We start from the raw sequence: 26664 nt of genomic DNA on the forward strand, positions 1-26664 counted from the left end.
GAGGCGCCGGGCGTGAGATTTGAGGAGGCGGTGGCTCGGGGTGAAATGGTTACGGTCCAAAATATGCAAAATGACACCGTAAATGACTCAATGTGGAGTTAAACAGCAGAAGCAGCAGCAGCAACGTCGCCCACCCCCGACCACTGGGAAACTACCGCAGGCTGCGTCTGTGAAACAGCAGCAGCAGCAGCAGCGCCTTCCTTCATCACGTGATGATGATTGCCCCGAGATCGTCGCGGGTCTCCGAACGCACCCGGAGCGTGAATTACGACTCCAGCACCGCGACCGTCGGAGAGATGCGACGCGTTGTCTTGAGGGGCCAAGTGGAGCCGTTGTCAGGAGGAGTTGTTACACGTTTGTGTCATTACATACACAGCGGTGCGACTGTGTCCATACAAGCCATGCTACGGATCGTGCGGTTAGTCTATGGGGTAGAGTTAGTCTATGGGGTAGAGTTAGTCTATGGGCAGTGTTAGTCTATGGGCAGTGTTAGTCTATGGGGAGTGTTAGTCTATGGGCAGTGTTAGTCTATGGGGAGTGTTAGTCTATGGGCAGTGTTGAGTCTATGGGCAGTGTTAGTCTATGGGCAGTGTGAGTCTATGAGCAGTGTTAGTCTATGGGCAGTGTTAGTCTATGGGCAGTGTTAGTCTATGGGGAGTGTTAGTCTATGGGCAGTGTGAGTCTATGGGCAGTGTTAGTCTATGGGGAGTGTGAGTCTATGGGCAGTGTTAGTCTATGGGCAGTGTTAGTCTACGGGGCAGAGTTAGTCTATAGGCAGTGTTAGTCTATGGGCAGTGTTAGTCTATGGGCAGTGTTAGTCTATGGGGAGTGTTAGTCTATGGGCAGTGTTAGTCTATGGGGCAGAGTTAGTCTATAGGCAGTGTTAGTCTATGGGCAGTGTTAGTCTATGGGGAGTGTTAGTCTATGGGGCAGTGTTAATCATTTTTTTATTCTGTAAAAACCCCTCAATATTTCAAGAGCCGCAATGTGAACACAAGACTGTGGCCCTTAATAAAAAACGTCACATATCCGTCCTTGCAAGACTCCGACGCCTGGTCCATGGGAAATGTCAAATTTACGGGCAACGTTCGTCTATGGGATAATTTAGTTGATGAGCAATCGTAAGTCTATTGGCAATATCAAGTTTACAGGCAATGTAAGTCTACACGAGCACTTAGTTTATGGACCACTGTTCGTTTTTGGGGAATGTTAGTTTACGGGCAATACAAGTAAACCAGTGTAGCCTGTGCTCGCTCAACGGAGGCATAGCAAATCAACGTAAACTAGAACTCGTGAAACCCTCTTGTCGTCGTGGCCAGCACGCCTCGACACCTGGCGCCGAGCTCCTGGACGCAACGCCAGGGCGCAAAGAACAGGACTGACCCAGCGGCTGATGATGCACTTCCAATGCGATTTATTCATCTTCTTGGTTCTTTCGGTAAAGTCACGTAGAAGGGAAATAATAAAAATAAAACAATAAAATACAATTCTCACGACGTTTCAGCCACAACGCAAGCAGCCGTCCCTCAGGTGAAGAACAGGTCTGTCGGGAGGGACAGCGTCTGAAGCCTGGGGTGTTTCATTCAGACGCTGTCTTCCTGACAGACCTGTTCTTCACCTGAGGACGGCTGCTTGCGTTGTGGCCGAAACGTCGTGAGAATTATTGTATTTAGTTTTATTTGTATTATTTTATTATTTCCCTTCTACGTGACTTTACCGAAAGAACCAAGAAGATGCACTTTCAATTACAGGCTGCTTCTCTGTAGCTGGGCTCGATCTCCATGGACTGTGCGGAGGCATGAGGGTCCTTGTATTTCATCACAGGTGTGTGTGTGTGTGGCAGGGTTGGTATAGTCGCTCTGACCCCCCCCCCTTCCCCTGTCCAAGTTCACCCCCACCGCCTCTCTCTCTTTGTAGCCCGGCTTCCGGGCGACTCCGGACCGTGGGTCCCCGTGCAGCTACACCGCCTGCGCACTGTCAGGCTCCACCGCTGCACAGGCAGACACCGCAAGGGAACCACACGGACGGAAAAGCCAAACAGACATCTGGATTTCGTCAGACAGTTCTGGCGGTATCAAAAAGCTCGTCCTCCGTCCGTGGGCTTCACAAAGCCTTCCTGAAAATCCGGGTTTTTGTCGCCAATTTAAAACGGATCCGGCCTCGTGCTCAACTCACGGTGACCCGGGTGATGTACGGGGCTTACCCGAGAAGTGGGCGGCGCTTGCCCGAGTAGTGGGCAGGGCTTACCTGAGCAGGGGGCGGGGCTTACCCGAGTAGTGGGCGGGGCTTACCTGAGTAGCGGGCGGGGCTGTCAGAGCCAATCCGCTGGCTGTGTGGGCGGTGCTAGTGGTTGAGAAGGCGTGACTAGTTATAAAGTGGGTGGCGTTGACGGAGGGAGGCGCTCCCAAGCTCACCGCGTGTCCTCTGGTTGAGCCTCCCGGAAATTCTGGAGCTTTACACGGACGGCACACACGGACACGGCACAAGCAACCACACGGGACCCAGCGAGTGCCTTTCAGCCGTGGTTTATTCCTCAACCTTGCCCGATAAGGATGCCCTATGTGGGGGAGGGTAAACATGCCCCCCCCACCCCCACCCACCTTAGACCTTGACCTCTGACCCTTTTAATCAACCTGCCAGCTCACACCACTGCCTCTGCACCAACTCAAAAACGAGAACGGCGCTGTAAGTTAAACGCTCAATGGTGAATCGGTTAAATACAGGTCGAACGGGGTGTCCCAATGAAAACGGGGGGGGTGGGGGCGGGGGGGCTGTACCGTAACCGTGACAACTGCAACGATGAACAAGGGACTGCAATCGCGTGGTGCAATACGCACTGCCACTAGCATCGCAACTGTTTAGTAAAACGCACACAACACACTCGCTTACTCACTCGCATACACTCGCGTACGTATACCGTACACTCACTCTGATATACCCACACTCGTCCACTCACACTCATACATAGACAGATTCCCCGTATAGCCTTAACAGACTGTTGGGGCAAGTGCTGTTAGCGAGCACTTATTAAGGCTGGAACGGCACACGAGGGGGTGGGTAGCCAGCACCACGCCCGGCCGCCTTTGTCTCCCCAGTGGCGATGTATACACATCCCACCAGGTACTTATTTGAGGCTGAGTCGACCTATGGGAGGCCCAGGACCAGTTCAGATAATTGTCACTGGTGTGGACCATGTGCAGGAATTGAACTCGGGTCAACGGGTTTCTTAGGGCAGCGCGCTAACCGCTACACTAACACTCACACACACTCGCAGGCATGTACTCACACTCATACACTTCCATATTCACACTTACACACTCTCACACACTCATACACTCACGTGCACTCACACATACAAAGACACTGACACACTTTACATCCATACACTCAAAACAAAAGACAAAGATCCCCCGCATAGTCTCAACAGACTGCTACACAGACACACTTTCGCATTCTCAGGCACACGGACACGAGCAAACACACACAACACATCGGAACACACAGCCAAAAACAGACACACTCACACATACAAAACAAAAATACAAAGGCACACAGAGACACAACAAAACATCCCCCATATAGCCTTCACAGGCCATTCGGGCAAGTGCTGTTAGCCAGACACACAACACTCACAAAGACCAAAAATAAAGATCCCCCATAAAATAGCCTTAGGGGCCATCCATTGAGTATATACGCAAAAATCTGTCAAACCTTGACCCCCCCCCCCTTCCCTGTACGCACGCGGACTTTTTACACCCCCGCCCCTACCTGTGTACGTACGCTTGACGCACCCCCCCCCCCCCAATCCTATAGAACGGCCGATATTTCATCCACGCAGAAACGAACAATGATTAATAATATTCACGTGTTTAAGAAAACAGATAGTCCACCGTCGGCTGCATTAAATAATTAAGTGGCCTACCTTGGCAACTTATTTTGCCGAGCTGCGTGCTAGCTGCAGTCAGGGGCACGGTGACACACAAGTGACACCTCTCCCACAGTCCCACTTCTCCCGGCAGTACTTGTCGTCTGACAGCTGAAGACACTGAACTGTGGCCCCATACGCAAGCGAACGCATTTGGATTAACCCTCCCCCCCCTCCATACGTACGTACTAAATGGATGGCCCTGAACAGACTGTTGTGGCTGTTAGTGAGCACATATGATGGCCAAAACAGCACACGAGGGGGTGGGTGGCCAACACCACGCCTTTGCCTCCCGAGTGGCGATGTTTACACACCGCACAGGGTGCTCATTTTAGGCTGAGTCGACCTACAGGAGGCCCAGGACCGGTTCAGATAATGGTCACTGGTGTTGGCCGTGAGCGATAATTGAACTCAGGTCGCCGGGTTCGTCGCGCTGCACTCTACACTCACAAGCTCACGTACAGACACAAAGACATAGACACACACTCACCCAGACACTCACTCCCCCTCCCACTCAGTCACTCACTCCCTCACCTGCACACTCACTCACTCACCACCTCCCACAACACTGCCAAGTACAACCCAAGGGTGACACATTCATAGAACCGTCACCGCGACAACCGCTACCACCGGCCACCAGCACCGCCGCCGGCGGGGCGGACACAACCGTATCGGCGAAAAACCGTCACGATGAAACAAACAAAGCAGCCGTCGTCACAACCGTCGTCACAACCGTCGTCACAACCGTCGTCACAACCGTCGTCACAACCGTCGTCACACGGGAAGATAACTGTCACGGTGAGCGAGCCGTCACGGCACTGTCAGCGCCGCCGCCGGTGAAGGAGCGGTGACGGCGGCGACACCGTGGGACGAGGGTCCCGGCACGGGGCGGGCGATGGGGGAGCGCCAGCCCCCGTTGACGCCTCTAGTGACCCAGCAATCCTGTGCCTGGGGCGGGCAGATGGGGGGGGACACGTCGCCCGCTCACTCACAGAGAATACATCACTCACTCACGTGTATAGAGAGAGAGGGATTACACATGGGTCACTCACTGACACGCAAGAGAGAATAAATTGCTCACTCACACACACGTACAGAGAATAGATCACTCACTCATGTAAACACAAAGATCCCCCGTATCGCCTGAACAGACTGTTGGGGCAAGTGCTGTTAGTGAGCACCTCTGAAGGCCGGCACGGTACAGCACCACGCCCGACCGCCTTACGTATCCCGAGTGGCGATGTTTACACACCGTACCAGGTACTCATTTGAGGCTAAGTCGACCTAGGGGATGCCCACGTCCGGTTCAGATATTTGTCAATGGCGTTGGCCGCGAGCGGGAATTCAACTTGGGACGCCGGATTTGTAGTTCAGCGCGCTCACTGCTACACCACCACTCCCCACTCAACACATAATGCATCACTCATACATCACTCACACAAACACATACATACACTACATACTCGTTGGTTCTTTCGGTAAAGTCACGTAGGTATAAAATAAAATAAATCACGACGTTTCAATCGCAACACAAGCGGTCGTCCTCAGGCACATACAGAGAATACATCACACACTCACACACATACAGAGAATACATCACACACACACTCACACACATACAGAGAATACATCACACACACTCACACACATACAGAGAATACATCACACACTCACTCACACACATACAGAGAATACATCACACACTCACTCACACACATACAGAGAATACATCTCTCATAAACTCACTCACACAGAGAACACATTGCTCACTCATAATCGCCCGATGATGCTGGATTTAATTATCAGAAAAACGTCATACTACTCAAATTGTAAATGTCGTGAATTTACTCTCCAACACACCGTGGGCTTAAGTACAAATCCCTTGCTAGTTGGCTGTGTCGGGTGGTGGAGGGTTACAACACATTTATACTTACGCGATCTCACCCAAGAACCTTATTACGAATATTGGTCGCAAAAGTCTGCTACGTGTTCAACATTGCTCACTTACATAGTCACGCACACAGACAATACATCATTCATTTACACACTCACACACACAGATAACACATCACACACGCACACACAGACAATCCATCACTAACGTAGACAAACAGAGAGAATAGATCCTCATGGCCAACAGCCACCAAAGCCACGAACCAAAGACAAAGACCCCCCACGCAGCCTACACAGACAGTAGGGGCAAGTGCTGTCAGAGGGCCTTTACCTCCCAAGTGCTCACGTTCATGCACCGCACCAGGAGGCTCATTCGCCTTTCCGGCACAAATCTGCCCACCCAAAGCGTCACCACATTCACCCCTTCCCCGTTGCGAAACGGGTCGCGGGTAGTGTGTCCCCCCCCACCATCGTTCACCGGCCAATCGCAGAAGCGCGCTTAGAGAGGCAGAGAGGCAGCGCCCGCTGTGTTTAACGACGCCGTCACTCGCCGCGGAAAACCGCGAGCGACACGACCGCCACCACTCTACGTGAGCTGGCGCCAAACCGTGACACGCGCAGCGCTCCCCCCGCATGGCATTGTGGGAGCTTCGGGCACCGATAAAGTCAGAATTGTTTTAGTTTTTAGATGACGTGCACGCATCTCATTGCAATGGGAGCAGATTAATACCCATAGACAAATCTATGCAGTGAGAGAGAATTTTTTTGTAATACTATTTCGAGCTGTTGATAATGTAAAAATAAAAGCAGGTTGTGGCAGTGAATGAGTTGTTGTATGGAAGTGCACGCATGCAGACGCACGCACGCGCGTGGTTCCACGCGACAGAATGAATAAGACGGACAGAGTGATATAGGCAGAATGCACGAGACAGACAGAGAAATATAGACATACCGGGCGAGACAGAGAGTGATAGAGACAGATACAGAATGAGACAGATAGAGAAATATAGACATACCGGGCGAGACAGAGAGTGATAGAGACAGATACAGAATGAGACAGACAGAGTGATATAGATGTAGTAGAGTTACCCACTCGATGTTCACAAACTGGGAGAGCAAATCGTTAACAAGGTTTTCCCGCTCAAACTAACGGTCAGGGTCTCACAAGCTGTGAGAGCTGACCGTAAACAAGGTTTTCCCGCGCGACCAAACGGTCAGGGTCAGATAGGGTGAATTGGGATCGAAAAGCAGATTGGGAACGACCAATCACAGGGTTCCACAAGGTGGCCGGGGATTGGACAACCCGGCCACGAACAAGTATAAAGCCAGAGCGCTCAGAGCTCTCGGGGAGTTGGACTACACGAAGACCCAAGACGGCGGAAGAAGCCTAGGACCCTGGACCAAGCCCTCCAGCCCTTATAAGGGCTAGGGTTCAGAGTAACCAGTGGTCGGGGAGACATCTCCCTAGGTCCAGTCAGAGGACACTGAAAGAGCGGGATATTAAGTAGCCTGTAGGGTACGGGGGCTTGTACGTTCTGAGTGTAACGGGTGAGGGGACCGTATACCCCTCAGTGCATAGGGACTGTGTCAATAAGACGAATAAAAGTGTGTGCTACAAAAGACGTTGAAGAGTCCGTCTGTACAATACTACATAGACATACCGGGTGAGACAGAGAGTGATAGAGACAGATACAGAATGAGACAGAGAGATATAGACATACCGGGCGAGACAAAGTGATAGAGACAGATACAGAATGAGACAGACAGAGAGATATAGACATACCGGGCGAGACAGAGTGATAGAGACAGATATAGAATGAGACAGACAGAGAGATATAGACATACCGGGCGAGACAGAGTGATAGAGACAGATACAGAATGAGACAGACAGAGAGATATAGACATACCGGGCGAGACAGAGTGATAGAGACAGATATAGAATGAGACAGACAGAGAGATATAGACATACCGGGCGAGACAGAGTGATAGAGACAGATACAGAATGAGACAGACAGAGAGATATAGACATACCGGGCGAGACAGAGAGTGATAGAGACAGATACAGAATGAGACAGACAGAGAGATATAGACATACCGGGCGAGACAGAGAGTGATAGAGACAGATACAGAATGAGACAGACAGAGAGATATAGACATACCGGGCGAGACAGAGTGATAGAGACAGATATAGAATGAGACAGACAGAGAGATATAGACATACCGGGCGAGACAGAGTGATAGAGACAGATACAGAATGAGACAGACAGAGAGATATAGACATACCGGGCGAGACAGAGAGTGATAGAGACAGACACAGAATGAGACAGACAGAGAGATATAGACATACCGGGCGAGACAGAGAGTGATAGAGACAGATACAGAATGAGACAGACAGAGAGATATAGACATACCGGGCGAGACAGAGAGTGATAGAGACAGATACAGAATGAGACAGACAGAGAGATATAGACATACCGGGCGAGACAGAGAGTGATAGAGACAGACACAGAATGAGACAGACAGAGAGATAAAGACATACCGGGCGAGACAGAGAGTGATAGAGACAGATACAGAATGAGACAGACAGAGAGATATAGACATACCGGGCGAGACAGAGTGATAGAGACAGACACAGAATGAGACAGACAGAGAGAAAGTTACAGACGACAGACAGACCGGGACAGACGAAACAGGAGGGAGGAGTTTCCGAAGCGAACACAGAAACTTTGTGAGCAAAGTGGCGGAGGACTTACCTTTAAAGCCTTCTTCCGGCAAGCACACTGCAACACACACACAAAGACAAAGATCACCCGTGTAGCCTTTAACAGACTGTTTGGCCAAGTGCCGTTAGCGAGCACCTCTGTGAAGGCCGGCACGGCACACGAGGGGGTGGGTGGCCATCGCCACACCCGGCCGGCCGCCTTTGTCTCCCCAGTGGCGATGTTTACTACACACCGCACCAGGTACTCATTTGAGGCTGAGTTGACCTAGCGGAGGCCCAGGACTGGTTCAGATAATCGTCACTGGTGTTGGCCGTGAGCGGGAATCGAACTCAGGTAGCCAGGTTCATAGCGCTAACCGCTACACTGCCACTCTCCATACATACACAGCGTCACACATACACACACAGCATCATACACTTAGCATCATACACACACGCACATACCAAGAGCGTCATGCAGACACAAACACAGTGTCATACATAAACACAGCGTCATACACACACACACAGTCATACACGCACACACAGCGTCATACACACACAGACAGCGTCACACACGCACATAGCATCATACACTTAGCGTCATACACACACGCACACACCGAGAGCGTCATGCAGACACAATCACACATTGTCATACACACACACAGACAGCGTCATACGTAACAGTCGGTCACACAGCACGCGGCGCAACACAGGCGACAAGCCATCTCTCACCCTGCGTGATGTCATCGATGCTCGAGTAGTCTGCAATCGGCTCGTCGGCCTGCGGGCAGAAACGTCATCATCATCATCACCTTCATCACCTTCATCACCTTCATCACCATCTTCGCCATCGTTAATTGTTGTATTTTTTAAAAGGTCAGGTCGTCGTGTGAGTGACCAATGTGTCGGAGACCCCTCCTCCACCCGGCACAGCCAACGAATGAAAGTGCATCGCGTGAATCTAGACGTGGACAAACGTACAACGGTGGCGTTGTTTGTTGTTGTTTGTTGTTGTTGTTGTTGTTGGAGAGCGATCTCACGACGTTTCAAAAGGTGATGACGTTTCGCTGGAGATGTCATCCGGAATTCTTGTCTCAGTGTGGTCTGGGACTGTTGTTGTTGTCTTGGTGTGGTCTGGGACTATTGTTGTTGTTGTTGTCTTGGTGTGGTTCTGGGACTGTTGTTGTTGTTGTCTTGGTGTGGTCTGGGACTGTTGTTGTTGTTGTCTTGGTGTGGTCTGGGACTGTTGTTGTTGTCTTGGTGTGGTCTGGGACTATTGTTGTTGTTGTTGTCTTGGTGTGGTTCTGGGACTGTTGTTGTTGTTGTTGTCTTGGTGTGGTCTGGGACTGTTGTTGTTGTCTTGGTGTGGTCTGGGACTGTTGTTGTTGTTGTCTTGGTGTGGTCTGGGACTGTTGTTGTTGTCTTGGTGAGGCCTGGGACTGTTGTTGTTGTCTTGGTGTGGTCTGGGACTATTGTTGTTGTTGTTGTCTTGGTGTGGTTCTGGGACTGTTGTTGTTGTTGTTGTCTTGGTGTGGTCTGGGACTGCTGTTGTTGTTGTTGTCTTGGTGTGGTCTGGGACTGTTGTTGTTGTCTTGGTGTGGTCTGGGACTGTTGTTGTTGTTGTCTTGGTGTGGTCTGGGACTGTTGTTGTTGTTGTCTTGGTGTGGTCTGGGACTGTTGTTGTTGTCTTGGTGAGGCCTGGGACTGTTGTTGTTGTCTTGGTGTGGTCTGGGACTATTGTTATTGTTGTTGTCTTGGTGTGGTTCTGGGACTGTTGTTGTTGTTGTTGTCTTGGTGTGGTCTGGGACTGCTGTTGTTGTTGTTGTCTTGGTGTGGTCTGGGACTGTTGTTGTTGTCTTGGTGTGGTCTGGGACTGTTGTTGTTGTTGTCTTGGTGTGGTCTGGGACTGTTGTTGTTGTGGTTGTCTTGGTGTGGTCTGGGACTGTTGTTGTTGTTGTCTTGGTGTGGTCTGGGACTGTTGTTGTTGTGGTTGTCTTGGTGTGGTCTGGGACTGTTGTTGTTGTGGTTGTCTTGGTGTGGTCTGGGACTGTTGTTGTTGTGGTTGTCTTGTTGTGGTCTGGGACTGTTGTTGTTGCTTTGCTACCTTGCCCCAAACTCACTTTTGGTGTTGACAAATCGGCAGGGATGTTCATGCTTGTGCAATTTGTACATCCATGCTTTATTATTATTATTTTTATTTATTTTCAGAGGCTTGCTTACCTTGCCTCTATCTTGCACTCACATCGTCTAAAGTTTGTATTGTTGGTTGTTGATGCAACACGATGACCCCCACACCCCCCGTGCCCCTACTGCTGGACATCCGTGAAAAGGAACTTCACAGCCCATCGGAATCTTCCAGGATAAACGACGATTCCAAAATTCGCATTCTGAATCATCGGCTTTGTTATGAACGGGAGCTCGGATCTCGAGTGAAAACGCTTCCTGATTCGGGTCCTTAAGCAGATGCCGTGAAGCCATCGGCAGTCGCTTGGCTACGTGCGGTGCGAGAGAAGTTCAACATACGTACGTACACAAATGGTGTAACGATGAGTGGATTCCAGTCACAAGACCACTATTACCCATTGGCCGTGTCGGGTGGTAGAGGGTTTACGACAAGACCTAACCCCACACAAACCTTAATTATGAATCATCATCGTAATCATTATCACCACGCTCACTTGGGTCACCATCCATCGTCATCACCACGATCGTCATCATCATCACCACCATCTCATCGACATATCGTAGTCGTCATCGCCATGGTGAAAGAATAAAGCGCACACGCTAGCCATCGCCACGGCGACCTGGCAAGATGTTGCCGCAGTGACTGAGCAAACGTTCGTCACGGTGACCAGGACAGTTGTTATCACCACGGGAACTGCATGAACAGTTGTCGTGGTGATTAGCCGCGTATTTGTCACGGCGCGCATCACATCTAGGACATTGCCATGGCAACAGGGCGAGTGGTCACCATGGAGACTGGGTGAGCAGCTGTCATGGCAACAGGGCCAGCAGATGTCACGGCGACTGGGCAAACGGCCGTGAGGGCGACTAGGCGAGCGGTCGTCACGGTGACTGGGCGAGCGAGCGGTCGCCACGGCGACCGGGGGGAGGGGTCGTCACGGCGATGGGGCGAGCGGTGGAGACCTGGAGCAGGATGACGGAGTTGGGGAGGACGCCCAAGTGGCCAAGGGAGGCGGAGTCGTCCGACAGGATCCGGCCGTCCACCGACAGGTTCTGGTCAAACGGAGCCACTGAGAACGCGTGCATGATCTGTACACGCAGACACAAAGATCCCCCGTGCGGCCTTTAACAGACCGCTGGGGAAAGCGTTGTTCGCGAGCACGGCCCACGAGGGGATGGGCGGCGGGCACCACGGCCGGCCGCCTTTGTCTCAGTTAAGGCCGAGTCAGTCCGGAGGAGGTCCGGAACCGGCTAGAACGTGTATCCACGCGTCGTCGGCGTGGGCGTGTGTCGTGCGGCGGTGGACCTGTATCTTGAGCTCGCGGAGCGTCTGCCGTGCCGACACCACGAGGCCCTTCTCCCCGCGCACGCGGCGGTGCCGAGCGCTGCGCCGCACCGCCGCCTCCGCCGCCGCTGCTGCTGCTGCTGCGGAGCCGGGGCTCTCGACCGGGCTGACGCGGCGCCGCTTCAGCCCGTTGGCCTGCTGCACGTGCGCACACACACACACGTACACACACGTATATACACACACACACACACGTATACACACGTATACACACACGTACACACACACGTGCACACACACACACATGTGCACACACACACACGCGTACACACACGTGCACACGCACGTACACACGCGCGCACACACACGTATATACACACACGCACACACACACGTACACACGTGCACACACACACACGTGCACACGTGCACACGCGCACGCACACGCGCACGCACACACGCACACGCACACGTACACACGCGCACACACACACGTACACACGCGCACACACACACGTATGTACACACGCGCACGCACACACACGTATGTACACACACACACACGTATACACATACACGTACACACACACGTACACACGCGCACACACACGCACACACGCGTGCACACACACACGCACACGTACACACGCGCGCACACACACACACGTGTACACCCACACACCCACGCACACACAGACATGCGCACACAAAGATAATAAATAAAGATACCCCATATAGCCTTAACAGACTGTAGGGGCTTTTAGCGAGCACCTATGAAGGCCAGAACGGCACACGAGGGGGTGGGTGGCGAGCACCATGCCCGGCCGCCTTTGTCTCCCCAGTGGCGCCGATTTTACACACCGCATTAGGTACTCATTTGAGGCTGAGTCGACCCGCTCACGGTGTCGGCCGTGAGCGGGAATCGAACCCGGGTTGCCAGGTTCGTATCGCAGCGCGCGAACCGCTACGCTACCGCTCCCAACACACGCGCACACACACACTGACACACGCGCTGAAATACCATGCAACCTCCCCCCACGTAGTCCTCGCCCAGATTGCCTCTCCTCCTCCCGCTGGCTCCTCCGCCATCGGCAGCGGGGTCAGCTGCACAACCTCCTGCCCGCGCCACCACCGCGCCTCTACTCTCGGGCGTCATCCACACCTCTCCTCGCTCTCCCGTCGCCCTGCACTGCAGCTCACGGGAGCACTCCCCTCATCCTCCCCCCTTTCCTCCTCTACAGCAGCAGCAGCAGCACGACTCACAACCTCCTCCTCCTCTACAGCAACACGACTCACAACCTCCTCCTCCTCTACAGCAGCACGACTCACAACCTCCTCCTCTACACACCAAGGACCGGGACCACGGCCACTGACGGCCGTCGCGTCTCCGTGGTAGCCCCCTTCGTCTGGAGCTCAGCCATCGTCATCATCCCACTGCTGCACATTCACAGCAGCAGCAGTAGGAGCAGCCTTCAACCTACACGGACTTTTAAGAGACACTTAAAGGCTCCACCTCTTTATTGAAAGCCCCACCTCTTTATTAAAGGCTCCACTTCTTTATTAAAGGCCTCACTTCATTCTGAAAGCCCTCCCACCTCTTTCTTCAAGGTCCCCACCTCTCTTGCCTGGCTTTCAAGCGACACCGAGCTTGGCTCCATATCTCTGAGTGAGTGATTAATGTCTCTGAAATATGATGCGTGGTACGAATTGCATTATTATTAAACATACACAAAGGCAAAATCCCCCGTGTGACCTTTAACAGACTGTTGGGGCAAGTGCTGAAGGCCGGCACGGCATACGAGGGGGTGGGTGACCAGTAACACGCTCGGCCACCTTTGTCTCCCTAGTGGCGATGTTTACACACTGGATCAGGTACCAATTTGGGGCTGAGTTGACCTAGGGGAGGCCCAAAACAGGTGAGCGGGAATCGAACTCGGGTCGCCGGGTTCGTAGCACGGCATGCTAACCACTACACTCGCGCTCACCACACCCATATACAGACAAAGATCCCCGTATAGCCTTAACAGACTGTTCGGGCAAGTGCTGTTAGCAAGCACCTTTGAAGGCCGGCACGGCACACGAGGAGGTGGTGTGGTTTGCATAATATCCGTCCACCTTTGTTTCCCCAATGCTGATGTTTATACACTGCACTCGGTACTCATTGAAGACTGAGTCGACCTAGAGGAGGCCCCACGACCGGTTCATATATTCGGCAACGATGTTGTCCGCGAGCGTGAATTTCACCGGGGTGACCGGGTTCGTAGCGCACTGCACTAACCACTGCGCCACCGCTCCACGCACTCAACGCCATTCGCTTCTAAGTGGCAGCGACGTCACCACGGCGCTTGTTTCAGGTGAGGGGCACGCTGAGGCCACGTGAAGTGTCGGAGGCTCGCTGACAAGGAGGTCATGGGACAGACCAAGGTGCCATCCATTGGTTGACTGAGATGACTGGCAGATGCAACCAACACCTGTGCATCTGCCACGCAACAGCCTGGCACAGGCGCACGCACGCACGCATGCAGGCAAAGACACACACATGCAGGCAAAGACACACACACGCGGGTAGCGAGCGAGACGAACAGGCTGCGCCTGATCTCGTCCCTAGAAGGCAAATCTGCGGCTGGCTCACAGCACCTGAACAAAACCCGTGACTTGGGGGGGTTGGTTGGGGGGGGGTGTGAGAGACCGGTTTGACAGGAACCTTGGGGCAGCTTGACAGGATCTCTGTCTCTCTCCCTCCCTCCCTCCCGTCCGTCCATCCACCCTCCTCTCACTCCCGTTGTTTAGTTTTTTTCAGCACAGGCTGGGGGAGCCGGAGATGGTCGCGGTGACGGCACACGCAAAGATCCCCCGTGTAGCCTTTAACAGACTATCGGGGCAAGTGCTGGTAAGCGAGCACCTCTGAAGGCCGGCACGGCACACGAGGGGGGCGGGTGGCCAGCACCACGGACCCGGCCGCCTTTGTCTCCCCAGCGGCGATGTTTACACATCGTTGGGAGAGGCCCAGGACCGGTTCAGATAATCGTCACTGGTGTTGGTGGCCGTGAGCGGGAATCGAACCCGGCTCCGTGGGTTCGCAGCGCAGCGCGTTAACCGCTACCACTCCCCACATGTACACACACATGTACACACACGCGCTCCCACTCACTCGCAGTCGTGTGCAGTGTCACGTCAGGTCAAGCATTCATCTTACCGAGTGTCTAGCGGCGGGGAGGGGTTGCTGCTGCCGCAGCCGCCACCACAGGACACGGAGTTACACAAACAGCAAACAACACGCACACAACAACAATACCAGCAGTCATTCTTCACCAAGTGGCGGTGACGCCACCACACAGTGCTTGTGCCAGGCAAGGCGCACTCCGGGACAGACCCAGGTGGCATGGGTTGGCTGAGTGAAACGACTGGCAGATGCACCAGCTCTGTCTGCTCCGCTCGTTGTTGTGAGCGTCGCTCCTCTGCCCTCTGTTGTTGTTGGAGAGCGACTGCCTCCAAATGCCCAGTAGCATTCTTCACGAGCCTACTCCATAGAGGCCGACTTTGACACTGCTGGTACCGGTCATCGGCAAGTCCACTCAGCTCCACATCCTCCTGTACCGCCTCAGTCCATCTCTTCTGCAGCCCGTACCGTGCCCGTTTAGACAGCCAAACAAAAGCTGTTTGGGCATGCGGTGGCTGAGTATGCAGGCTACATGACCCAGCCAAAGCAACCATGCCTGCCGGAGGAGCTCATTGAGAATCTCTGAGATCTTTAAAAGATTTGCGAGCTTCTCACACAATGCAGCCTAGTTACACCCGGGATGGATCGTAGGCAGGCTCGCCTGAATGTTTCTAACCAGTGCAGCTGTTCCATTAGAGGGTTTCATGTTGAGCAACCATAGAGATGGTAGGGCATGAGTTGGCCAAGAAGACCTGAAGTTTCGTGTGGAGCGACAGACCAGGTATAGTCCACAAAGCGTTACGCAGGCAATGAAAAGATAATGCCACCCGACTGATTCAGAATCAGACCTCTGTTGTCAAACTTGAGCTGGTCAAAAGAACATACACTCACACTGCACACCTTGATGCAGAGGACAGCGCTTAAAGTGGAGAAAAATAAAACACAGCATGTAGTACTGAATAGACTCTGTCATATGTGAGACCCTGATTTTAACTGTCATGCGATCGGATGGAATCGGTCACATGTGGGCGCCCTGATTACAGCCGTCTGCGATTGGATGAACTCTGCCCCATTTCTCTCTTTCTTAGCGACCATCAGCAACGTGCAGAAAACGAAGTCCCGTTGTGCGTCCAGCGGTGTCGAGGCCTCCTCCTCCTTTCCTCCTGCCAGCTTGGGCCGCTGTCACGGCAGAACGGGAGCCACATGGAGAATGCGTGCGAGGCTAAGGCGAGACACGAGGCTAAGGCGAGACACGAGGCTAAGGAGAGACACGAGGCCCGGGGTTCCAACCCAGCATTGTTCTGATTCGCGGCACCCTAAATGGATTCTAGATTTGAAGCTTTCATGACTGCAAGGATTCATACTCTCAGCTTTTTTCGGTAAAGTCACGTAGGTAAAAAATAAATAATAGAAATAGTAATAGAAATAAAATAATAAAAGTCTCCATCATCAGGTGGGACCGTCACAGCTAAAAATTGATACAGTAAATGTAGCTGTGACGGTCCCACCTGATGACGGAGACTTGTGTTGCCTCCGAAACGTCGTGATTTATAATTTTATTTCTATTATTATTTCTATAATTTTTATTATTTACTTTTATTTTTACCTACGTGACTTTACCGAAAAAACCTGAGAGTATGAACCCTAAATAGAGTTGAGAAATAATAGAAAGGGTCAATTGCAAATTCTTCTCGTGAACAGGAGCATTATGTGTTTTTTGGAGGGACCTGTTCATTTGTATGTCGTTGATTTTTAAACCCAATATTGTATATTTACACGAGCAGCCCTCATTGCGAAAAAGTGTGGACAAATCATGCTCAGGCAACGGATTACGCAACGCTCCCCAACGCGGCGGTGAGACGTTCATTACCTCGCCTGCTACGTAGAAGGTAGTGGGTTCGATCCCCGCCCTGACGCCTGTATATTTGGAGTTTGCGTGTTCTCCCCGTGGTCGCGTGGATTTTTCTCCACGTCCTACGGTTTTGCCCTCCACATAAAAAAAATCATTTAGAGTATTTGGCTGCTATAAATGTCCACGCGATAAGCCGCCTTATTGGGCTATCATTTGTGACCAGGTCGCTTATGAAAAAGAGCTACATAGCTCAATGGGGCCTTACCTGGTAAAAAAAAAATGTTAATTAGTTTTTAAACTATCAATACGGTAGTCAGTCAGAGCTGTCAGGGAAAACGCGTTGACACATTTGCACACAGTGCTTCAAGCGCTGGTTTGAGTCTCCAAGTTGTTGGTTATGCAGAGGTGTTACGGGAGGGCAAACAAACACACCGGGCGTGGTTATGTCCGTACGCGAAGAGATGCTTACATCAACGTCCGCACCGTTGAGCCTGGGGGGCTAACACGGCGCTGGGATACCCCACGGCCCCACCCCTCGGGGGGGAGTTGCTATACAAGGCGGTGAGCTGGAGGGCTCGGGGTTCAGTGTTCAGCTTAAACCAGCGAAGCAAGAAGACCGGCTAGATAGGCCCTGGGACTCCCCTGGATCGCTGTCCTTCTCAGGACCGACCAGGGCAAGCCAGTGGCGTGGCCCCGAGAGCCCAGAGCCGATGTTCTTGTAAGAGCCGGTCTGGGGACTCAGGGTGCCGTAATCCCAGCTTAACCAGAGCTGGGTCAGCTAGCCTCCCCTAGCCCTGTAGTGGAGGACCTAGGAGTAGGCTAGCCGGGACAGAGATTGTGGGATCTCCCTGTTAGACGGGTGAAGGGGCTGATACCCCTTCGAGTGTTGTATATCTCGGCCTGTAATATACACTGTGGTTAATAAATAAGTGTGCCTCCGACTACGTCGTCCAAGTCTCCTTGAACCTACTACAGTTATAACGCTTTGGCCAAAGTGGTCCCGTTTCCTCTAGGGCATGGTGATCAGCAACCCGCGACTCCTCCAAGGGCTGCTTCGTGGCGTTGGTTATTAAGGACCGCCGTCTTTTTTTTTGCGCATTTAAGCTTCTTGTCCTTCCCCCGCACCTCCAGTTAGCACGGCTGGCTATGTACGGTGTGAAAGAAGTTCAGCATACACACACGTACGTACATGCAATGCGGCTCTTGAACTATTTGAGTTGATTTTTTTTTACCGAATTAAAATAAAAGTGTCTCCTCTTTGTCAATTTTGGTTGTCGCCGCCTGCTCCAGGGCGAGTCGCAAATAGCAACACGACTTCACTGGGGCGTTTTAATCGGATTGTGTGGGAGATGTAAAATAAAATAATTAGTTCTACATTGTTTCGATTTAAAGCTTTCGTGACTGCAGGGATTCATCTTCTTGGTTCTTTCGGTAAAGTCACGTAGAAGGGAAGTAATAAAATAATAAAAATAAAACATAATAAAACAATTCTCACGACGTTTCGGCTACAACGCAAGCAGCCGTCTTCAGGTGAAGAATCAGACACTGCCAAGCTAGGAGCTTATATATAAGCTGAGTTGGAGGTGGAAGAAGAAGAGAGCCTTAACAAAAGAATGTGCATATCAAGAGGAATTTAGCATATTCATGGGAAATGCGTAGGAGGTGGGCGGGGGGGTTTCAAAGTCATATTATGCCCATGCATTATGCAGGATCAGCAGCACCAAAGGGAGGGGGGGGTAGCATTAACAAAGGGAGGGCATGTTAATAGCATGTAGAAGCAATGAAACATGTGAATGGGAAAACGGTGGCAGGAAATCCGCAGCGGAGCAAATAATGCATTCCCTGTGGAGAACACAAGATACACAGTTAATGCCAGTGAGTGGACTGCGGTCTGAAAGTCACCATAAACGTGAACAACAATCAGTTAAGATCCGAAGTGGTTTATTACGTCCTTCCAATGATTGCTGAGCCAGAATCCATCTTCTCGGTTGAAATTGTCTCTGTATTTGTATATGTGGATCGCCTCATGAACGAATCTCTCATGGTAGCCAGATGGCTTGCAGAGAACCTCTGTCTTGGAGAAGTCAATGTCATGTGAACCCTACTGAATTGTAACAGTGATCTGCCACGGCTGAGGTGTTTGTCCTACCGTGTTTCAGGTCAGCTTTATGTTCACGGATGCGGTCCGAGACATGTCGTTTAGTTTCTCCAATGTAACTGCTACCACAGAGGCAACTTAGTTTGTAGACGCCAGGGTACTGTATGTCTGGAACCACGTCTTTTACAGACGGAACCAGATCACGAATTTTATGTACTGTGTTGAATCGTACCTGAATCTTGTGTTTAATCTGGATTTTGGAGATCTTTTTTGTGACCCCAGCAATGTAGGGTAAGGTGATGGTTTTGAAAGGCTCCTCAGCAGGATCCTTCTTGACGGCTGGAGTGATGGCCTTGCGGATTGTGTAGTCGGAGTAACCATTAGCCTTAAGAGCTTGGCGTACGTGTTTGAGTTCACTGGCAATGTGTTCCTGGTTGGAGATGCATTGGGCTCTATGGTATAGAGTCTTGATGAGGGAGTTCTTCTGGGATGGATGGTGGTGGGAATCCGGTTTTAGGTAGGCATCCGTATGGGTGGCTTTCCTGTAGACAGAATGGCTCATTGAACCATCAGGTCTCCTTTTAATTAGGACATCCAAAAAGGGTAGCTTGCCATCTTTTTCGACTTCCATGGTGAATCTGATGGCTGGGTGTATGGAATTGATGTGGTCGAGAAATTTGTCTAGAGCAGGCCGGCCATGTGGCCTTTCACTGGAAAAACCACCTCTGCGGTACAAAACTCTACTGACCTGGTATCGACAATCAAGGGGATTTCCCTGTCCCCAGACGATCTGCTTGTCAGTTTTCATGTGGTTTCCTTGTTCACCAAGGTTCCTGTGCCTGACACCATCGCAATCATTGAAGACTTGGTTCATCAAGGACTGAATGCTGGGGTACCCCCCCTGGTGAGACACTGCTTAACCAATACATACTTCACCTGGAATGGAACCTTCTACAAGCAAACTGAGGGCACCCCAATGGGCTCCCCCCTATCTCCGGTTGTAGCCAACATTTTCATGGAAAGATTTGAGACTGACGCCATCCAGACTGCCACTCTACACCCGACCTTATGGAAGAGGTACGTAGATGACACTTTTGTCATCTGGCCACATGGCCGGCCTGCTCTAGACAAATTTCTCGACCACATCAATTCCATACACCCAGCCATCAGATTCACCATGGAAGTCGAAAAAGATGGCAAGCTACCCTTTTTGGATGTCCTAATTAAAAGGAGACCTGATGGTTCAATGAGCCATTCTGTCTACAGGAAAGCCACCCATACGGATGCCTACCTAAAACCGGATTCCCACCACCATCCATCCCAGAAGAACTCCCTCATCAAGACTCTATACCATAGAGCCCAATGCATCTCCAACCAGGAACACATTGCCAGTGAACTCAAACACGTACGCCAAGCTCTTAAGGCTAATGGTTACTCCGACTACACAATCCGCAAGGCCATCACTCCAGCCGTCAAGAAGGATCCTGCTGAGGAGCCTTTCAAAACCATCACCTTACCCTACATTGCTGGGGTCACAAAAAAGATCTCCAAAATCCTGATTAAACACAAGATTCAGGTACGATTCAACACAGTACATAAAATCCATGATCTGGTTCCGTCTGTAAAAGACGTGGTTCCAGACATACAGTACCCTGGCGTCTACAAACTAAGTTGCCTCTGTGGTAGCAGTTACATTGGAGAAACCAAACGACATGTCTCGGACCGCATCCGTGAACATAAAGCTGACCTGAAACACGGTAGGACAAACACCTCAGCCGTGGCAGATCACTGTTACAATTCAGTGGGTTCACATGACATTGACTTCTCCAAGACAGAGGTTCTCTGCAAGCCATCTGGCTACCATGAGAGATTCGTTCATGAGGCGATCCACATATACAAACACAGAGACAATTTCAACCGAGAAGATGGATTCTGGCTCAGCAATCATTGGAAGGACGTAATACACCACTTCGGATCTTAACTGATTGTTGTTCACGTTTATGGTGACTTTCAGACCGCAGTCCACTCACTGGCATTAACTGTGTATCTTGTGTTCTCCACAGGGAATGCATTATTTGCTCCGCTGCGGATCTCCTGCCACCGTTTTCCCATTCACATGTTTCATTGCTTATACATACTATTAACATGCCCTCCCATTGTTAATGCTACCCCCCCCCTCCCTTTGGTGCTGCTGATCCTGCATAATGCATGGACATAATATGACTTTGAAACCCCCACGCCCACCTCCTACGCATTTCCCATGAATATGCTAAATTCCTCTTGATATGCACATTCTTTTGTTAAGGCTCTCTTCTTCTTCCACCTCCAACTCAGCTTATATATAAGCTCCTAGCTTGGCAGTGCCTCATACTTCACCTGAAGACGGCTGCTTGCGTTGTAGCCGAAACGTCGTGAGAATTGTTTTATTATGTTTTATTCTTATTATTTTATTACTTCCCTTCTACGTGACTTTACCGAAAGAACCAAGAAGATTCTACATTGTTGCTCATGCAAATTGCAGCCCCCGCAATCACTGACACGAGCTGGAAGGCTGCCAGGTGGTGAGAGCCAGCGGCCAGCAATTGCTCTGCAGTCCTCCAAATCTTCGAATGTTTTCAGTCAATTGGTGACCGTTTATACGTGTGGGAAGAACCCGGAGCAGCGGAAGACCACCCACGCTCGGGGACAGTCGACAAAAGCCCCTCACGTAGTCCTCGTGTCTGCTGGCGAGCGGCGATTCACCAACCCTCGCTGCTGCCTCCACAGAGTGCTGCCTTGCAGGCAGCCACGTAGAAGCGTGGCCGCCACCGCCCCAATCATCATCTCTAGGAGCGTTACCATGCCCCCTCCCCGCCGCCCATCCCACCCCCGCCCTGCAATGGCCAGCCCGAGCGAGCTAATGTATAAACCCGTTTAACCCGAGTCGGAAAGTGTTAACCAAACAGTTAATTGCAAGCTCAGAGAACAAACAAGGGAACAAAAGGCAAAAAAATTTCCCCCACCCCCCATAGCCTTGAACAGACTGTTGGGGCAAATGCTGTTAGCGAGCAGCACCGACGGAGGTCGAAGGCCGGCACGGCGGCGCACATTTGAGTGGGTGATGTGGCCAATGCCACGCCCGACTGCCTTTGTCTCGCCAGTGCTGATGTTTACACACTGCAACCGGGTACACATTTAAGGCTGAGTCGACCTAGGGGAATCCCCAAAGACAAAGATATCACGTATAGCCTTACCAGACTGTCGGGGCAAGTGCTGTTAGCGAGCACCTACAAAGGCCGGCACGGCACACGAGGGGGTGGGGGGTGGCCAGCACCACGCCCGGCCGCCTTTGTCTCCCTAAGCGGTGATGTTTACACACCGCCCCAGGTACTCATTTGAGGCCGAGTCGACCTAGGGGAACCCCAGCACCTCACCCACTTACACTTGCCCACTCCGCAGAACAAGAGGGGGCGCGACTGTACAAATTCCTTCACGAGAAAAGGGGCGCCCTGGTGCTGGGAGTTGAACCCAGGTGCCTGTTGTTGTTGCTGTTGTTGTTGTTGTTGCTGCTGGTAGGGCGCGAGCGTCAGCACAGCGGCGGCCGCCCACCATGCCGCCCGGGGGGGGGAGCGTCGGTGACATTTACCAATGGCGCCTTTCATTGCCACACGAGCAGCAGCAGCAGCAACAACAATTCTCCAGTGGTTGCACAATAGGACCACACCTCCACACACACACACTACGTGACAAACGCACGGCGGAACGCACCCACTAAAGGCACGCACGCATACGCCACGACGCAATGTGCACACAAAGAAATCCCCCCCGCCATCCGTATGGCCTGTAACAGACTGTTGGGGCAAGCGCTGCTAGCGAGGGCCACCTGTGAAGGCCGGCACGGTACGCGAGGGGGTGGGTGGCCAGCACCACGTCCGGCCTCCTTTGTCTTCCCACGCGGCGATATTTATACCGCACCAGGTACTCATTTGAGGCCGAGTGGACCTAAGAGACGCCCAGAACTGGTTCAGATAATCGTCACTGATGTTGGCCGTGAGAGGGAATTGAACTCGGGCGGCCTGGCTCGTAGCGCGGCGTGCTAACCACTGCGCCACCGCTCCCTGTAAACAGCCACACACCTACATACATACATACCCACACCCACTTCCAAGAACAACCGCACACACGCGCCTCCTGCACACATGCACCCACACACACGCAAACACAACTGCTCATGTGCCATACAATAACACAGCCGCCAATGTGTGGCAGTGTCATCACGCCACTCGTGCCAGCCGAGGTGCACTTTCAGGCCATGTAAAGTGTGGAAGGTTTCCTGGTGAGAGGACCGGCAGATGCAATACAAACGCTCCCCACTGTAAATTTTAAGTTTTCGTGACTGCAGGAATCCATACTCTTTGGTTCTTTCGGTAAAGTCACGTAGGTATAAAATAGAATAAATTAAATGACGACGTTTCGGGCGCAATACAAGCAATCGTCATCAGGTTTCTTGCTGTGGTTGTCCCCCCTGATGATGGATGCTTGTGATGCGCCCGAAACGTCGTGATTTAATTTATTTTATTTTATACCTACGTGACTTTACCGAAAGAACCAAAGAGTATGCTTCCCATTGTGCCACCTCGCTGCGTTTTAGTCACCCGGCGCACCGCTCGTTGTTGTGAGCGTCGCTCCTCCGCCCTCCGTTGTTGCCGGAGGGCGACTGCCTCAAACTTGCCCAGTGGCGTCCTTCACGAGCCTCTTCCAGAGGCCGATATTGACACCGCAAGTCCTGGCTTTCGGCACGTTCACTCGGTTCAATATTCTCCTGTAGCGCATCAGCCACCGCATGCCCAAACAGAAGCAACTTGGGCATACGGTGGCTCGGCAGGCATGCTGCATGACCCGGACAACACAGCCTTGCCTGCCAGAGTGAACTGATGATGAGACTATGTCCAGATCTTTCAAGAATCTGTGAATTCCTCACATGATCCAGCCTGGTGAAACCCAAGATGGATCGTAGGCAGGCCAAGCTGAATGTTTCAAACCAGCACAGATGTTCCTTTAAGGGGCTCCTTAAGGGGCTCCTTAAAGGGCATAACCGTGCCCAAGAAGACCCAAAGCTTCGTGTGGAGCACCAGGCCAGGAAAGTTTCCGCACAGCAGCGTTACACATTCCGATGAAATAATAACGCCGCTCGACCGATTCAGAGACCTCCGCTGCCTCACTGGAGTTGGTCATACACACACCGCCCCGGTAAGGAAACCTCTCCGCACTCTCCACAACTGCCCCATCGCTCACGATGAGCTCGAACGCGCATGCCACGCCACGCACGGGCGCGCAAACACTCGCACGCACCTGGCTGAAGTCGGGGTCCTTCTCTCCCTGCACGCCCTCGTCCGTTCCTTCCATCACCTCCTCGGGCTCCGAGCCGCTCTGCGTGAGCTCAGGGACGGCCTCCTTCATCACCTGAGAGGAGGCGCGACGCCGCGTCACACAGGAGGGCGCGAGATCAGCACACGGATCGTTACCTTTGTCGTCGCCGCTGCCTGCACGTGCGGCCGGGCAGGGCCACACGCGGGTGTAGGGGGGGGGTCGGCGTGGCCGTGTGGGCAGCAGCGGTGTCGTGCACTGCACGCACTCTGAACACGGCGACCCGAGTTCGATCCCCGGCCGTAACTAACATCAGCTGAACCATTCACGGGCCCCCCCCAAGGCCAGCTTGGCCCACACACAAGTGGATTGTGCGGTGTGCAAACATCAGAACCGGGGAGACAAAGATGGCCAGGCATGGAGCTGGCCACCTAACCCCTCATACGCCGTGTCAGCCTTCATAGGCGCTTGCTAACACAGCATTTGCCCCCACAGTCTTGTAAGGCTATACGGGGGATCTTTGTGTTGTGTATGCCTGTGCGTGCGTAGTGTAACGGTTAGCGCGCTGCGCTACGAAACCGGAGACCTGCTCACGGCCAACACCGGTGACGATTATGTGACCCGCTGCTGGGCCTGCCCTAGGTTTTCTAATGAGTGCCTTTTTGATGTGTACATCTCGATACAGCTGTACACAGACACCCGCACATCTGCATAATCACACGGGGTTGTGTGGGGCAGTGTGTGTGGACGCACGGGTGTGTACCTTGAAGTCCTTGACGACTTTGCGCACGTACACCGTGGCCTGTGTGTACTCCTGTTGGTCCCGCTGCTGCTGGGAGCGCCGAGCGGCCTGGCACTCTACACACACGCCTGCACACAGACACACACGGCACGTGCGTTACTCACACAGGTCTACACGCACGGTGCAAATACACCCACATACACAGCAATTGCGCGTCACACACGCATACACATCATACACATAGCGCTGACAGTGTCCGTACCTGGCTGTGTGATGTACGCGCTCGCGACTTCGCTGCTCCCTTCCCCACATGGCCGCCGGGTGATGGTGATGGCGAGGTCCACCTGGAATGAGCGGCGGATCACCTCCCACTCGGGCGGCCACACCAGCGCCAGCCTGCACAGCAAGAGCCACACAGCGGGTTACTTACCATGTCCCCACGTCTCGGCCCCGTGTCCCCAGGTCTCTGTGTCTCCGTGTCTGTCACCGTGTCTCCGTGTCGCCATGTGCCCATGTCCTCATGCCTCCGTGTCCCCTTGTCCCCGTGACTCCCATGTGTCCGTCCGTGTCCCCGTGTCTCCATGTCCCCATGTCACTGCCCCGTGTCCCCAGGTCTCTCTGTGTCTCCGTGTCTGTCCCCGTGTCTTCGTGTCCCCATGTCTCCTTATCCCCACGTGTCCTTATTTCTCTGTGTCTGTCTCCGTGTCCTCATGTCCCCCGTGTCCCCCGTGTCCCCCGTGTCTCGCGACTCACAGTGAGGCGTCCTCATGGGAGACAGAGTCGGGGGTAAACATGAGTCCGCTGTGAGGACAGAGCAGCATGGAGTTCCCCACTGAGAACACGGGCGAGGCACGCGTCGGGCGCCTGAGACACGCGCGCGCACAAAGACAAAGATCCCCCGTATAGCCTCAGCAGACTGTTGGGGTAAGTGCTGTTCGCGAGTAGCGCCTATGAAGGCCGGCAGAGCGCACCTATGAAAGGGTAAACAACTGTCTACACACCGCACCAGAGTACTCATTTAAAGTCGACCTTGGGAGGCGCAGGACCGACGCAGACAATCGTCACTGGTGGTGGCCATGAGCGGGAATGGAACTCGGGTCGCCGGGTTCGTAGCGCAGTGCCCTAACCACCGCTCCTCACCCAGACTCACTCACCTAATGAACTTCCTCCACTCATCCAGGAAGTACTGAGAGACCACGTAAAGCGTTTCAGTGTCCTGCAAACACGCGCACATACATAAAAGCACAAACGCACATTTACACACACAACAACCGCCATTCGCCACCAAGTGGCGGTGACGTCACCACGACGCGTGTACACACACACACGCACGTATAGCGAGCCGTGTGAACTCTCAATCTCTGCTGCCCCTGCTCTCCTGGGCCATGGTGTGCTGCGCCACGTTTACTCCTGTGTCTCTCCGGGTCTCTCTCTGTCTGTCCGTGAATTCCTGTGCCTCCCAATGTAACCCC

General features: G+C 52.6%; 1 protein-coding gene across 6 annotated transcripts in view; it reads right to left on the reverse strand.

The window, feature by feature from the left end:
- Window positions 1-3806: 3806 nt before the first annotated feature.
- The window catches only part of USP48 (ubiquitin specific peptidase 48), a 38386-nt gene continuing 15528 nt past the window's right edge, over window positions 3807-26664 (reverse strand). For 2 of the 6 annotated variants that reach the window (XM_078873350.1, XM_078873348.1), the window contains exons 18-28: window positions 26347-26408; window positions 25946-26056; window positions 25455-25588; window positions 25214-25320; window positions 24436-24546; window positions 15191-15220; window positions 12016-12192; window positions 11673-11798; window positions 9258-9306; window positions 8572-8598; window positions 3807-4873 (exon numbers count right to left, since the gene is read on the reverse strand). In XM_078873350.1, coding sequence (XP_078729476.1) covers window positions 4851-4873; window positions 8572-8598; window positions 9258-9306; window positions 11673-11798; window positions 12016-12192; window positions 15191-15220; window positions 24436-24546; window positions 25214-25320; window positions 25455-25588; window positions 25946-26056; window positions 26347-26408 — 957 coding nt within the window. In that variant the 3' untranslated portion in view covers window positions 3807-4850. Of the gene's footprint in view, window positions 4874-8571; window positions 8599-9257; window positions 9307-11672; window positions 11799-12015; window positions 12193-15190; window positions 15221-15830; window positions 16334-24435; window positions 24547-25213; window positions 25321-25454; window positions 25589-25945; window positions 26057-26346; window positions 26409-26664 lie in introns of those variants that run through there. The other 4 variants (XM_078873349.1, XM_078873353.1, XM_078873351.1 and 1 more) reach the window with 4 other exon arrangements.

The sequence above is a fragment of the Lampetra fluviatilis genome, chromosome 36 (assembly GCF_964198595.1).
Source record: "Lampetra fluviatilis chromosome 36, kcLamFluv1.1, whole genome shotgun sequence".
NCBI classification, from domain to species: domain Eukaryota; kingdom Metazoa; phylum Chordata; class Hyperoartia; order Petromyzontiformes; family Petromyzontidae; genus Lampetra; species Lampetra fluviatilis.